The sequence below is a fragment of the Patagioenas fasciata genome, chromosome 1 (genome assembly GCF_037038585.1).
Source record: "Patagioenas fasciata isolate bPatFas1 chromosome 1, bPatFas1.hap1, whole genome shotgun sequence".
NCBI classification, from domain to species: domain Eukaryota; kingdom Metazoa; phylum Chordata; class Aves; order Columbiformes; family Columbidae; genus Patagioenas; species Patagioenas fasciata.
Genome location: NC_092520.1, coordinates 176,419,343 through 176,432,207, shown reverse-complemented (window position 1 = coordinate 176,432,207; position 12,865 = coordinate 176,419,343). Strand labels below are relative to the sequence as shown.

General features: G+C 52.0%; 1 protein-coding gene across 1 annotated transcript; it reads right to left on the bottom strand.

Moving 5' to 3' along the window:
• Positions 1 to 2,074: 2,074 nt before the first annotated feature.
• SOX10 (SRY-box transcription factor 10) lies at positions 2,075 to 11,833 on the bottom strand. The gene is made up of 4 exons (XM_065829499.2): positions 11,645 to 11,833; positions 10,021 to 10,479; positions 4,933 to 5,198; positions 2,075 to 4,531 (listed from the first exon to the last, which is right to left on the bottom strand). The coding sequence occupies exons 2-4, from the start codon at positions 10,428 to 10,430 to the stop codon at positions 3,825 to 3,827; spliced, it is 1,383 nt and encodes a 460-aa protein (XP_065685571.1). The 5' UTR covers positions 10,431 to 10,479; positions 11,645 to 11,833; the 3' UTR covers positions 2,075 to 3,824.
• Positions 11,834 to 12,865: the final 1,032 nt, after the last annotated feature.

Genomic DNA, 12,865 nt, shown 5'->3' with positions numbered 1-12,865 from the left:
TCTTGGAATTTTTGTTCTCTTTTTTTTTAAAGAGAAGGGGGAAGGCACACCTCACCTGCAGTTTCTACTTTACATTATTTTTTCTCTTTACACTGGTCCAGGAAGAATATTTCCAACTAGTTTGTGTTGAAGCCCATGCCTATGCACTGTGCATTCTCTATGCTGTATGTGTGGTCAGTGCCTGCACGAGAGCATCCATGTCCCAAAGGGAGTTTATATGCACCTGTCTGGGAACTCAGCTCATATAACCAGCTGCGTATGTCATTCTCTCTCCCTGTAAAAGCATCAGTCCAAAATTTCTTTTCTGGTGTGCACAGGAGGGACTGGTTTTGCAGGTGAGAATGCAAGAGCCAAATAGGTGCCTGGGCAGAATGACAGGTCAAAGGGAATGTAGAGATGCTTGCAGGTGTGGGAAGGGAGTCGACTGTGAGGAACACAAATACTTCCTGGTCCGGACCATCCTTACCCAGAAAAGGTTAATTTCTGGTACTGTGGCCTTCAGCCTTCTCCCCCCACCCTCCATGGAATCCTTTAATCACGTTGGTGTGGTGAAATTTCAGCCCTGAAATGATGCCTTTGTGCAATCGTTTTGGCGTCCGCCATGGAGCGTGGGGGTCGTTTTCTTGTCCTTTTTTTTTTTTTTTTTAAATGACTTCTTTGTTCCCTACCCGCCTCCCCTCCCCGGCCTTGCATCTGTATCAGATACGATTAAAGGGATAGGGAAGGATGTCGGGCCAGCTCCTGCTAGGCTGCAGGAGGAGTGGTTAACCCCTCTGTTACCAGCAACATTCTCAGTCCTGTCTTAGTTGTGAGGACCCTCCTAGATAAGAGGAGTCAACCCTTCAACTAGGGAATGGTTGGGGCAGAGCCCATTCGCTTTCTTAGTTTGCTTTTTGGAGAGCTGGAGAAGGGTACTCATGTGTGGTTAAGAACTTTCTTTTCCCCCTCTTCTGTTTGTCCACATGGTGTCCCTTCTTGCTTCCGCTCCTGTGATTAGCTCTCCTACCCCTAACTCCACCATGGCTTCCCTTCTTCCCCACACATGCTCAGCAGTGCAGTCCTTCCCTTCTGGACTCTTCCCACAGCCTGTAGCTTTCTCCTCCTCTCTGGTGAGTGTCCACAGTCCTGTTTTGCGTGGAGCTCTTCAGCTGGCATCACTACTTTTAAATCCATTAAGCCACTCTCCTGCTAATGCTTATGGCCCTATACAGGACTTCATCCAAACAGTGCTGTGAGCTTTAAAAAGCTTTGAACGTGTTCCACAGTTCCTAGACATCCTGCTTACTCACCCATAGATCATTTAGGGAACAACAGTTCACTGGATCGATCACGTTGTCTGCACTGAAACCTTTAGAATCGATTTGTAATTGTGGAGTCTCTGTGTTAATTGGGATCCTACCTTGCTACTGTTGGCCTTGAGAGGTGTTTTTAAGCAAATTTTATATCTGCTGCACATTTCCTTTCCAAACAGCTTCAGGTAGTCTCCCAGGTCCTGACTACACTCAGGATGTTCTCTTTAACAAGTAAGAAGGTGCGTACACCTATTCTTGAGTATACTCCCTGTGTGTGTTTGTATTTAGTCTATTGTTTGTGGAAGGCAAGAGAGGGAGTGAGTTTCCACAGGGAAACTAATGGTTGCTTCCAAAAATACACAAGTTTGTGTATGTGGGGAAGTTTTATTTTTGAAGGAACATCATCTGCTACCTGGTGATGAGAAACCCTGTGCTTCTATTCGAGAGAGCATTAACAATCACACTAAGAAATTATTGGGTGAAACACATGCAAACCAGCACTGCTTTTAATTGTATGTACTGAATCTGAAGAACAGAAATCCATGTTACCACATTTCTCACTGAAGAAATGACTGGAGTTGGGGTGTGAACAGAAGATGAGTTTCATCTCTGTGAAGGAGGACTGGTAAGCCAGAGTTCTGCCTGTGTCCTCTTCATGACCGGCAGAAAAAGGCCATGCACGAGGTCCGTGTGGTGGTGGTGGTGTGACCCATTATACACTTACTGAGGGAAAAAATGGAGACTTTCAGGAAATAAGTCAAAAAGCCCTGGGCACAGGAAAATGAAACTTTTAAGTTTATTGTTCCATATGTTTAATGCAGAGTTAATGGCGCTAGGACAGCATAAAGACTGGGGAAAGGGAGGTGGGGGAGGAAGGTGCTACTTGCATAAATAAGGGGACAGGGCTGGAAGAGGTTACATGTGTACAGGGAGCAAACATTCTACGTGATCTTTTCAGACACAACAAGGAGAAGTCATCCATAGCTAAGGAAGGTAGGAAGGGCATCTGACAGTCATATCAGCAGAGGGAAACAGTGGCACCGATCACAGTCCACATTTGGTCAAAGTATTTTATCTTTCTAGACTGGAATATCCATTGAAAGGTCCCACAATATGTCCCTGTGATCAAGTGCCAGGAATCATCTTTTCCTGCAGCAACTTCCGTGCCAGTTCACTCCCTGGCATGACAAACCACCTGGAGGTGACAAAGGAGAAGTAAGCAGACTGTCCTCAGGTGTTGAGCTGAAAAAAGGAAGTTGATCTGACTGTGAGGGCTGGTTGTTTCCAGTTTGAAACCCAAAGGAGAAAAATTATTTTGCATTTAAATAGGCTTATTTTCTTTACCCTCATCCAAGTCTGGGGTGCATATCTACCTTGCTTAGAGCCACAGGAGCATCTTTCTATCTTCAGCATAGGTAGGAGGGGGTTGTTGACTGACTGGAAGACATAATGAAAAAATGAGTGGGGATGCACACCCCATCAGCCTGAGTTTGGAACGGAGGTTCAAAGAGAGTGTTGGAATCAACTTGGGGTGTTGGCAAGTGCACAATACCTTTCTTGGTGCCTCTTCATTTCAGGCAGGTGCAGTCAGATGTGGAAGAGCAAGGACCAAGTTTGCTCAGAATTTGTTTGGGATACTGAAGAGATTAGGAAGGACTGAGATGCCAGACATAAATGAAATACATAGAGTAATTGTAAGAAAGGAGGATTCACCCACAGCACCTTAGTCATTCACTGGTCCTTCCCCACTTCTCCTGCACCTCCATACATGAACACACATGCACACATAGGCTGTGATGTGAGTAACACTAAGCCCGACAACGCAGTTCCTGAGTCCTGCACGTTGTTCAGACAAGCCTTAAAAATCTCCATGCAGGAAAGGGTGTTGGATTAAGCAGAGGCAGGATGGAGGGACAAAAGCTAGGATATAGCTGTGGAAATCAGCAGGGAAGCAAGCGTAGGTTGGTCTTCCAACAGAGTTCAAGATTCGTGCATGTGTGAATCTTAGGCAGGACTGCTGCATGACGCCAATCGCAAGGGAGCCGGCCCTGCCGTCCTCCCTACTGCTCCTCCCATAACATGTTCACCAAGGCTGAGCAACCACCCCTCACTCACTGCAGGTGACAGAGTGTCGGCCATTGTGGCCTGTTGGAAAGACGTGCTGACTCCCTGGAGCAGTTTGGGGAGGGGAAGGAAAGGACAGTCGCTCTCATCATACAGTCCGGGGTGCACACAGCAAAACCCACCGTGGACCAGTCACTCCATGTCTAGAATCCTCCTCATCTGGAAGGCCAATAAAGTGTTGCAAGCCAGTCACGTGGCCTGCATGAAATTGGTAAAGGGCGAAAGGACGAAAAACCTTCCCTAGGCGGGTGAGCCAGCAATAGCCAGGGTCAAGAAAGGCACTTCCATATACTCAGTGAGTTCTGGTGACCGGATGGCACTGAGTGACCTCGGAGTTTGGAGGCTCTTCTGCCTGTGCTGATTCTTCGGAGCCTTTCCGTCGCTGCTTCGGTCACTGTTCCCGGTTCCCTAGGGTCTGGAGAGCGTTGTATACACAGGCTGTTCCCAGTGTGTGGGGCTGTGAGACTGTGGCACGGAGGGTGCAGGGTCAGAGATGGCAGTGTAAAGGGGACGTTGGGAAGGTCCCATGTAGGAGAAGGCAGAGTAGAGGCCAGAGGCTTGGCTGGAATGGCTGTAGTAGGGCCCTGAGGGCTGGTGGTCCGGGTAGTCAAACTGGGGCCTGGAGATGGAGGGGAAGGCTGACCCATAGTGGGGCAGGCTCAGGGATGTGTAAGCGATCTGGGAGGTGGAGGGCTGGTCGGTGTAATGACCTCCAGGGGCAGACCCCTCCGTTTTCACCTGGGCCTTGGAGTCCACCACCGATGAGGTGGCAGTGGACAAGGAGACTCCATGCTGCTTGGAGATCCAGGCAGAGTGTCCACTGGCTGCAGCCAGGGCGCTCCCAAGGCCATAGCCAGCGGCCGCGTAGCCCCCAACATGGCCCGGGTGGCCGGCGTGTCCATTGGGTGGCAGGTATTGGTCGAATTCATTGACATCAAAGGTCTCCATGTTGGACATCACTTCATGGCTGATCTCCCCGATGTCTACATTGCCGAAGTCAATGTGTGGCTTTCCCCCTTCCCCCAGGGAGCGCCCTTCTCGTTTGGAGTCAGCTTTGCCTGCCTGCAGCTCAGTCTTAGGAGTGGTGGGAGGTGTGGGGGGCCCATGGCTCTGACCTGCAGCATGAAAGACAATTTGAGGAGGAAAGAGAGAGAAGAGGTGAGTTACCACTTTATGCCTGGGCTTTATACACAGCCTAGCTCTGCTTCTCCCAGTATGCAAGCAACTGGCTGGCTGGAGACTTCATTGCTGGGGGAAGAAGTAGCCACCCAAACCTAGACCTTTTTATATTGTCTTGTGGAAACAGAGGGAGGGTGCAACAATACCTTGCCTGATCAGAGGGATGTGAGTGCCCATGAGTGGGCACATCGCTGTACTGCTGACCCCAGCAGAGTTTGTTGGGTCTCAAGCAAGGTGTGAGCCACATCACTAAGGCTTTCACTGTGATGACTTGTCTTTTTTGAGCCTCTGAGTTGGCTGTAACCTGTCAGTAGATTCACAGAGACATGTGACTCACCTGAGGAGTGTTCTGGGTGCCCATCGGACATGGGTGACCCTTCGCCGGGATGCCTGTGATCCAGGTGGGCGTTCTTGTAGTGGGCCTGGATGGCAGCAGCCCCACCAGCCTCCCCTTCCACCTGGCCTTCGCCCTCGCCCTGTGTGGCCTTGCCATTTTTCCGCCGGCGTGGCTGGTACTTGTAATCAGGATGGTCCTTCTTGTGCTGCATCCTCAGCCGCTCTGCCTCTTCAATAAAGGGCCGCTTGTCACTTTCATTCAGCAGCCTGCAGAGGCCAAGGCGGTAGACAAGAGAAGAGGGGAAGGAGAGAGGCAGGTACATCAGAAAAAAACCCACTTATACACAGCATTGTGGGATGTGGTATGTAAATACAGATGTCAGGGTACTGCCCCATTGAGGGTATTTCCAGAACAGGGAGAGCTTGAAAGTGTTTCAGTGGAGACAGCAATGTTTTCCTCTTCCTCATTAAGCCCTGACACCGGTTGTTGCCAGTGCTGGGTCTCCCTTCCCCACCTGTGTGATGTGTTGGACCTCAATAAGTTCATTACCCTCTCTTACATTTTAGTTTCAGCCCTAACAGCAAAGCACAGCCTTTCATAGCTGTGTAAAATAAGGCTGGGCAAGCTGCGTTCAAAGAGTTTGAGCAAATTAAGGGCACTGAGCACAAATGGCAATGTGTTCGCTCCACAATACCCATGTTGCTGCATGGAGCTTGCTGGGCCTTTAAGCATCTTGCAATGTCCTAGAAGGGAATTAAAGACAATTTTTAAGGTGGGGAAACTGTATTCAGCTGTTCCTGGAGCTCCTGCTCACTTTAGACATGGATAATGCAAAAGGCTGAAGCACAAAGGACCAGCCCTTCTTGAACTTAACTGAGCAGTTGTAAAAAATTTAGCTTCTATGTTGCTAGCCTTGTAGAAATAGATGAGCTTTGGTCTCTGGATGAAAGGCACTGCAGAAATATAAGCTCCTTCTCTGTATTCTTGCCAGATCACGGGCTGCTCTAGTTAAGATAGTCTCTCCAAGGAAGTGGTGAAATGTGCAGGCAGGATGGCTCAGAGCACTTGAAGATGAGGTCAACCTCATCTCGGTTATTTTATGATTTTCCCCCTCAAATATTCTTGTGACTCAAGGTCATCCCGCTTCCAACCAGAAACCGCTGCTCTCAGAAGGCACCAGTCTTCCCATGACTTGCAGCTCTAGCAGCCATTAGAAATGGCAGGGCTCCCAAACAGCAAAAAATATTCCATTTATGAGCTGTCTGTGCCTTTTTTCCCTACCAACAAAAGAATTACCCAGGGATGGGGCTGTGCCAGCACCTTGGTACCCCTGAAGCCTGTAGCACTAAAATGTGCCCAGTTCTGTTAAACCGTAGGCACTGAGGAAGATAGGCCTGAAAAACTGAAGAGAAGGAGGAGGAGCTCAAGGAGCACACAGATTAATCTGGTAGGTGATCCAAGGGGTTGCCAGCAAGAAATGGGTAGGTTTCTAAGCACCCCATTTCTCCCTGCCCCTTGTGCGTCCCCACAGCCGACAGCCAGAAATTGTGTGGCATAGTCTGGAGCCCCTTACGATGCTGACCAGGGTTCACTCCAGGCAGCCTGAGCAGGTCATGGCTGCACACCACATTCCTCCGCTGCCTTAATCCTGGAGATTAAAGCAACTGAGCCACCATGAATCCAACACCAGCTTTCCTGTCTCCCTCCCGCCACCGCACACCACACTCACACGTCCCAGAGGGCTCTAATCCCTCAGCCTGCGCTGCTCCAGGCGGCCCTCCAAGGTGTCTAAAGGGACAACCTGGCCAACCCCCATAGGCATCATGGACTGGGAGGCAAACTTGGCCTTGGTAAAAACTTCATCCTTGCAGAATGCCCCATCTCCACAGGAGATGGAGGACAGAGGCAAACCCTGCAGCCTTGCAACACTTCACTACAAGGCAACCAGGCTCCAGCATCCCAGTGTTCCTAGCCCAGAATGGTGCCAAAGCTAATAAGATACTGTGGTTGGGAATGAAAAGTCACTTTCTACGTGGGCATCTTGTGGAGCGAGAGGGCTGTAGGCTGCACAGGCAGCTTTGATCTGCAGGGCACACTGCAGGTTGAGCTCAGAGCAGAGCCTGCCATGAATACTGAAGCCTAACCGCCCAGATGTGTCCCATGGATGGCATGAAGCAGAGATGCTGGAGGCTATGCAGGAGTGAGATCCCTGCCCTCTGAGCTATGCCCTGGTGCCTCACCTCCTCTTCCCTTGAGAGCAGCCCATGGGCAGTGCCACCAGCAGGACAGTGGCAAGTCCGCTGCCCACGTCTTTGCCTTCTCCTTTCCAAGGCTCCCTGCTCCCTCCTCCCTCCCGCTGGGATCAGAGCTCAAATCGGCTTTAACAAAGTGAAACTGGTGCGAGCAGGCAAAGGCCAGGAGATTTGGGGGGATTTGGATTTCACTTGCTTCCTGCCCTCCCCCTTCTGCCCCCCACACGCCCCAGTCCATAATGCAAAGGAATCTTGCACGAGCAGAGAAGTTATGGATCACGGAGCAAAGCCCTTCATGGGGTTTAACCAAGCCCTCGCCACCCACCCTGTCACCAAATGCTCACCCCTGAGCTGAGGGGAGAGGGGCAAGTGTCCAGCACCCCGCTCTGGGAGGACAAAGAAGGGCTAAGATCTTTCCACTTGCTTCTTGCAGCCTCCCAGGATTGCCCCGTGCTGCGTGCCGGGCCACCAGCTCACCGGCCAGAGGTGACTAGCAATGTAGGTGACTAGCAATGTAGGCTGTGGGCTTTGGGTGACCACCTTGTAAGGGTGAGGATACGTGAACAGCAGGGGCCCTTTGCAGGGACCCTCATCAGATGTTTGAGACTAAGCCATCCAAAGCTCAACCCAGCTGCTTGCAGTCATACCAACATGTAGGAGCTATACCTTGGGAACAGCGTAGATGAGGGCAGCGGGAACCTCCATGGAGGAAGACCCAACCATACTGTGGCTGCAAGGTGAGGCTTGGGTCTACTATCCTGGTAACCTCTCGGCCAGCTCCCCTGATATTGCCCCCCAGCCTCACAGGAAGGCACATGCACGTGATCCTACCCAGGCCAGACACCGACTTCATCTGTAACCCAGCGTGCTCTGCTGTACAGTCCCTGTAGGGGCTGACACAACACGGAGAGCTGCAGCCTGCGCTGGGGATACTCAGAGAGGAGACATGTTCAAACAAAGCAAACCCAGCAGCATGCAACAACCCCAAGGCCTGATCCCACAAGTGTCTCTGCCTGACCCCTGCGCCCTGGCTACATGGTGCCCTAAGAAACACTCAGAGACCCTGATCATCATCCAGTGGCAGCGTCCCCCTGCGCTGAGTCCCATGTGGCCAGCAGTGGGATTGGTGCCCTGGGAGCAGGGAGGCATTTGGGTGCATGAGCATGGCCATGGGCTGAGGGTTGCATCTCCCTGAACGCAATACCTATGGAGACTTTCACTGCTCTGCTATATTTTCAAGGGAAATGCTGTGTCTGGAGAAAGGCTGTTGCTTTAAAATCTGGCAATATTTTGCAATAAAGGAATAATACATTTTGGGAACAAAAAAGGTGGGTTCCCCACACACACAGCCCCCTTCTAGCACAGCTTCACAGTAGAGAGGCTGGCGGCAGAGCCTCAGGCGGGAGCAAGTGCCGTGATAAAGGGAGGGGAAGGCAGTGGGGAACAAAGCGGGAAAGAGCATCAGATGAGACATCTGCAATCACGCCCTGTGTTCGACTTCCCAAAGAAACCCCTTTGCTGGGGTTACACTAGACACTGACGGGTTGGGGTAAACAGGCTGATGTAGCAGAAGGAGAAGTTAATGCCCAAGGGAATTCCTTCTGAGCAAGGAGCTTTGAAGCCAGGAAGAGACCTGGTGGACAGGGTGTGTTTTGCTTCTGCTTGGAAAAATATCTCTTGGCCCACTCAAGGCTGAGGGCTTCCTCCACGGAATACCATCAGGGCAGGAGAGGGAATGAGAGGGCCTGTTTGCATGAGTCTTAGTTTGCGTTGGCTGGTGTAATTGCAGGGGGAAAACGGTGCTGGGGACTTGTGGCAGAAAGCGTTTATAACAGGTTGATGGGGTTATCAGCAGGGACCGTCAGATGGGAAAGAAGTGGCATGGCCAGCCTCACACACTTGGCTTGGGCAGGGCAGCTCCATGCACAACCACAGGCCAGCTGCGACTGATCAGAGCAGCCTCTCGATCTGCCGGAGGAAAGAGGAGCAAGGTCGGGAGTGCACATAAAGGACCCAGGGATCTGCACAAAGCTGAAATGAAAACAGGCACAACAAACTGCTGGTGCCAGAGGGACAAGCGTATGTGTGCCGGCGAGAAGGGAGGGTGTCTCTCTGGGTACAAAGGGAGATGGGGGCGGTTTGAGCCAGCATGTTGCAAGAGAGCCTGCTAAGGTGGGGACTGTTGCAGGTCTCTTCCCTTCTGCTAAGCCTCAGTCCCCCTTTCTAGCAGGGTCTCTCCTTGTCCATCTCACTGCACCTGCTTGGCCTGCCAAAACCAGCCCTGTTCTGGGAAGGATGGTGTGGGTCTCCAGCCAACTGGCTCCCTTCCTCTGATCTTCCTCCTCGGCTGTAACTTGTTTTCCCGCTTGCTCTACAGCGCTGCACGGAAAGTAACCCGTGCTGGCGCTGGGACCTGAGTTCAAACAGGCTTGGGGCAACCACCAGTGAGTTTAGTGAATTAAGTTGGATGGGGCTCAGGCCAGTTCCTGCTAGTGCACAACTTGGCCCGACAGAGAGGGTGAGCCAAGAAAACAAAATGTCCCCTGGCAATCAGGCAGGAGAGGACAAGGATGAGAGCACCTTGGTCAGGAACGACAGGGAAGCTAGTGAGAAACACTAACTGCTGCCCAGGACAGAGGTGAGCTCTGCCTTCACTACATCCAGCCAGCATTCTTGCCCCAGTCACCCCTTCTGCAAGGGGGCTCCCCATGGGGAACAAAGTCCCCCTCAAGGTCCATCCCGCTAGGTCTTCATCTTTCTGCGTGACCACACAGTCCTCTCCAGGACACCTCCAGAACCGAGCCCTCGCGCTCCCCCTCCTCCCGCGTGCTCTTACCTCCAGAGCTTCCCCAAGGTCTTACTGAGCTCGGCGTTATGAAGGTGTGGGTACTGGTCAGCCAGTTTCCTCCGGGCAGCCTGTGCCCAGACCATGAAGGCGTTCATGGGCCGCTTGACGTGGGGTTTGCTCTTGTTACTTCCATTGACCCGAACGGGCATGGGTACCAGGGTCCAGTCATACCCGCTCAGCACCTGGCTGACCGCCTCGCGGATGCACACCGGGAACTTGTCGTCATCTGCCTCCGAGTCTTGCTGTTCCTTCTTGACCTTCCCCATCTCCCCGTTCCCGGAGCCACTAAGGTGTGGGGAGTTGTCCGATGCCATGGAGGGTCCTGGTGAGAGGCAGTGGTGGTCTTCAGAGCCCACTGGGCTCATCTCCACTTCTGAAAGGTCTTGGTCATCGGCCATCGTTGCTTGCGAGCCCTTTCTCTCTTCCTTCTTGGTGTCCTTCTTCTCACTGGAGAAGTAAGGGAGGAAGACAAAAACAAAGGAAAGAAAGGAACGGGGGGAAAAAGAGAAAAGGAGAAGCAACCACCAAATCTGGAAGGGACTCCAAGCTCTCCAAAGATCTGACCATGAGAAAGGTCATGCTCAATAAAAGCACAAGGAAAGCAATTGCTGTGCACACCGCAAAACCCATGATCGAGGGGGGTGGGGATGGGTCGAGGCCCCTGATTAATTGGGATATCACTCCCTATATTTGCAATTGTCTGGAGATGATATGTACAGAGGGGCCTGCAGATAGGGGGGTGAGGAGCGTTGGGGACCTGAAAGGAGAGAGACGCGGACTATCCTGCCCAGGCGCAGCTTCCCATGGGGAGCAGGATCTGCGTGATGGCCACAAAACTTGTGTGGGGAAGTGCCTTTCTCTTTTGAAGATGTGGTAAAATGCCAGCACGGCACCCAGGGAAAGGCAAGGAAGGGGGACTGCTGGCGCTGTAATGATAAACCAGAAGGGACTCATCTCCCAGCTGCCGGGGAAGCTGAGCGGGCAGCACTGCCAGACAGGGAACCAGCCCAGACCCCAAATCTGCACTTGGAGACCCTGATCCCCACTGCAGGAAAGTGCTTCTGTGGGGACACCCCATCTATCACCCTCCTCTTGCAGCTCATAAGCCGAATACTTAAAATACATCTACATTGCATCCCTCCTGTCTGCGTATGTACGCATACACATATACATATTCACACTCACATATATATATATACAGATATATATACAGATACGAACACACACCAAGTTTAACTTTGAGACAAGCCAAGGCTTTCATTTGCCTGCCCCACACACTCCTCCTCTCTCCTGTCTGCAGTCACCTCTAAAAGTCCCTGCCACCGTGCAGCGGTTCCCCCTTGGAGAAAGAAACACTTGAAAAATAAAGGCCTTTCTATCATCCCCATCCAGAAATTTAAAAAAGAAAGACAGAAATTAGAAAAAAAAAAAGAAGAGATAGAAAAGCATGCCTCTGGCTTAGCTGAAAAAGAGGCAACACAAAGCAAGGGCTGCTATCCCTCCAGTTTCAGAGGGTGATATGGACCCTTGCTGGGGAAATCGAAAAAAGTAAGAGAAATAGGGAGGAAAAAAGCACGAGAGAATGTGAGCAAGCTCAGGTAGGAAAACTTACGTTACTGGCCAGCGTACCGGGCAGGTCCTGCAAGGGTTGTGATTTGTATCCCAATAGTTCCCCTCTTCTCACTCCCGGCCCCAGTGGCGTCGGGGCGTGTGGTGCAGGGAGGCGCTCAGGCGAGTGCCATTCCTAGAGGGAGACTTGGTTTTTACTAATACCCCGGCTGGATGCCTCTAGCTGGCTTTGCTGCTTAGCACCGGGGGAGGGAAGAGTGGAAGGTGGAGCCAAGCGATCCTCAGAGCCAGAACACGGTCGGTTGGGGATGGCAGGGAGGGGTCGCCAGCAGCCCCCCACCCCACCTCGGCCACCAGCACGTTCCCCACTTTCCCCTGATGCCAGCTTCTCGGCGTTGGGCTGCCCTCAACAGTGTGGCCACCCAAAAGGTGGTGCTGGAGGATTCAGCCCCAGGGGGAGTTTGGGGTGGCTGGGTGCTGGAAGGGGTCTGAGGTGGTTTGGGGTGATGAGTGTGCACTCCAGGGCTGGGATCCCCTTACTCTTCCCCAGCCAGCACAATGCGCACTGAGTCCCTTGTCTTCATCACAGAGTGTGATAGGAACCCTAAGCTGGCCTGGGACCCCGTGGTCAGGGTCCTGCCAAAAGGGTACCCTCATTCAGACCTGAGTATGTGGGGTGGGTAAGGGGATGCAGGAGGTCAGAGGTGCCCTGAGGATGGAGAACGCCAGGTCCAGGGATATACCATGCTGGTGGAGAGTGGATACCAGTTTGAACCTTCTTAGGACTTTTGCACCCAAGGGACAGGCTTGTCACAACACGTTCGTCTCTGAGGGATCTTGCCAAAGCAAGCAGGCTCTGCTTCCTCCAACGTGTTGAATTGCTCCTGAAGACGAATGTGGGGTCTTTCAAGAGGGAAGGGAGGTCTCCTGATGAGAATGGCTCTCTCACACACACTCATTCTTGCTGCTCATGTACTGGGACACATAGAGGATTTCAGCACTTAATGGGTTAGGATGTTCTCCATCACATCTTACATTTTCTAGCTTGCTTGCCTTCCCAGATGCCTCTGGTGGTTGGCTTCTTCAGTTTCCTTTGTCACCGGGATTGGTGACAAAGGAAACACCAACACCAACCCTGTAACCGTGAGAGCAAACCTGTGGGGCTGGCCACTGCCCTTGCAGACCTGACTGACAGCACAGGGTCATTTCCCTGCATGTCTGCCATTGTCTGGAGTAAATTAAGCTCTGAAACCAGAGGGAGGCT

What these genes read in the sequence shown, in the direction of transcription:
- SOX10 (XM_065829499.2), bottom strand. Translation starts at nt 10,430, where the DNA reads ATGGCCGATGACCAAGACCTTTCAGAAGTGGAGATGAGCCCAGTGGGC. An exon ending in ACCTTGGGGAAGCTCTGGAG is followed by an intron (nt 5,199 to 10,020) that starts GTAAGAGCACGC and finishes TGGCCTCTGCAG; the next exon opens with GCTGCTGAATGAAAGTGACA. An exon ending in GCACCCAGAACACTCCTCAG is followed by an intron (nt 4,532 to 4,932) that starts GTGAGTCACATG and finishes TTCATGCTGCAG; the next exon opens with GTCAGAGCCATGGGCCCCCC.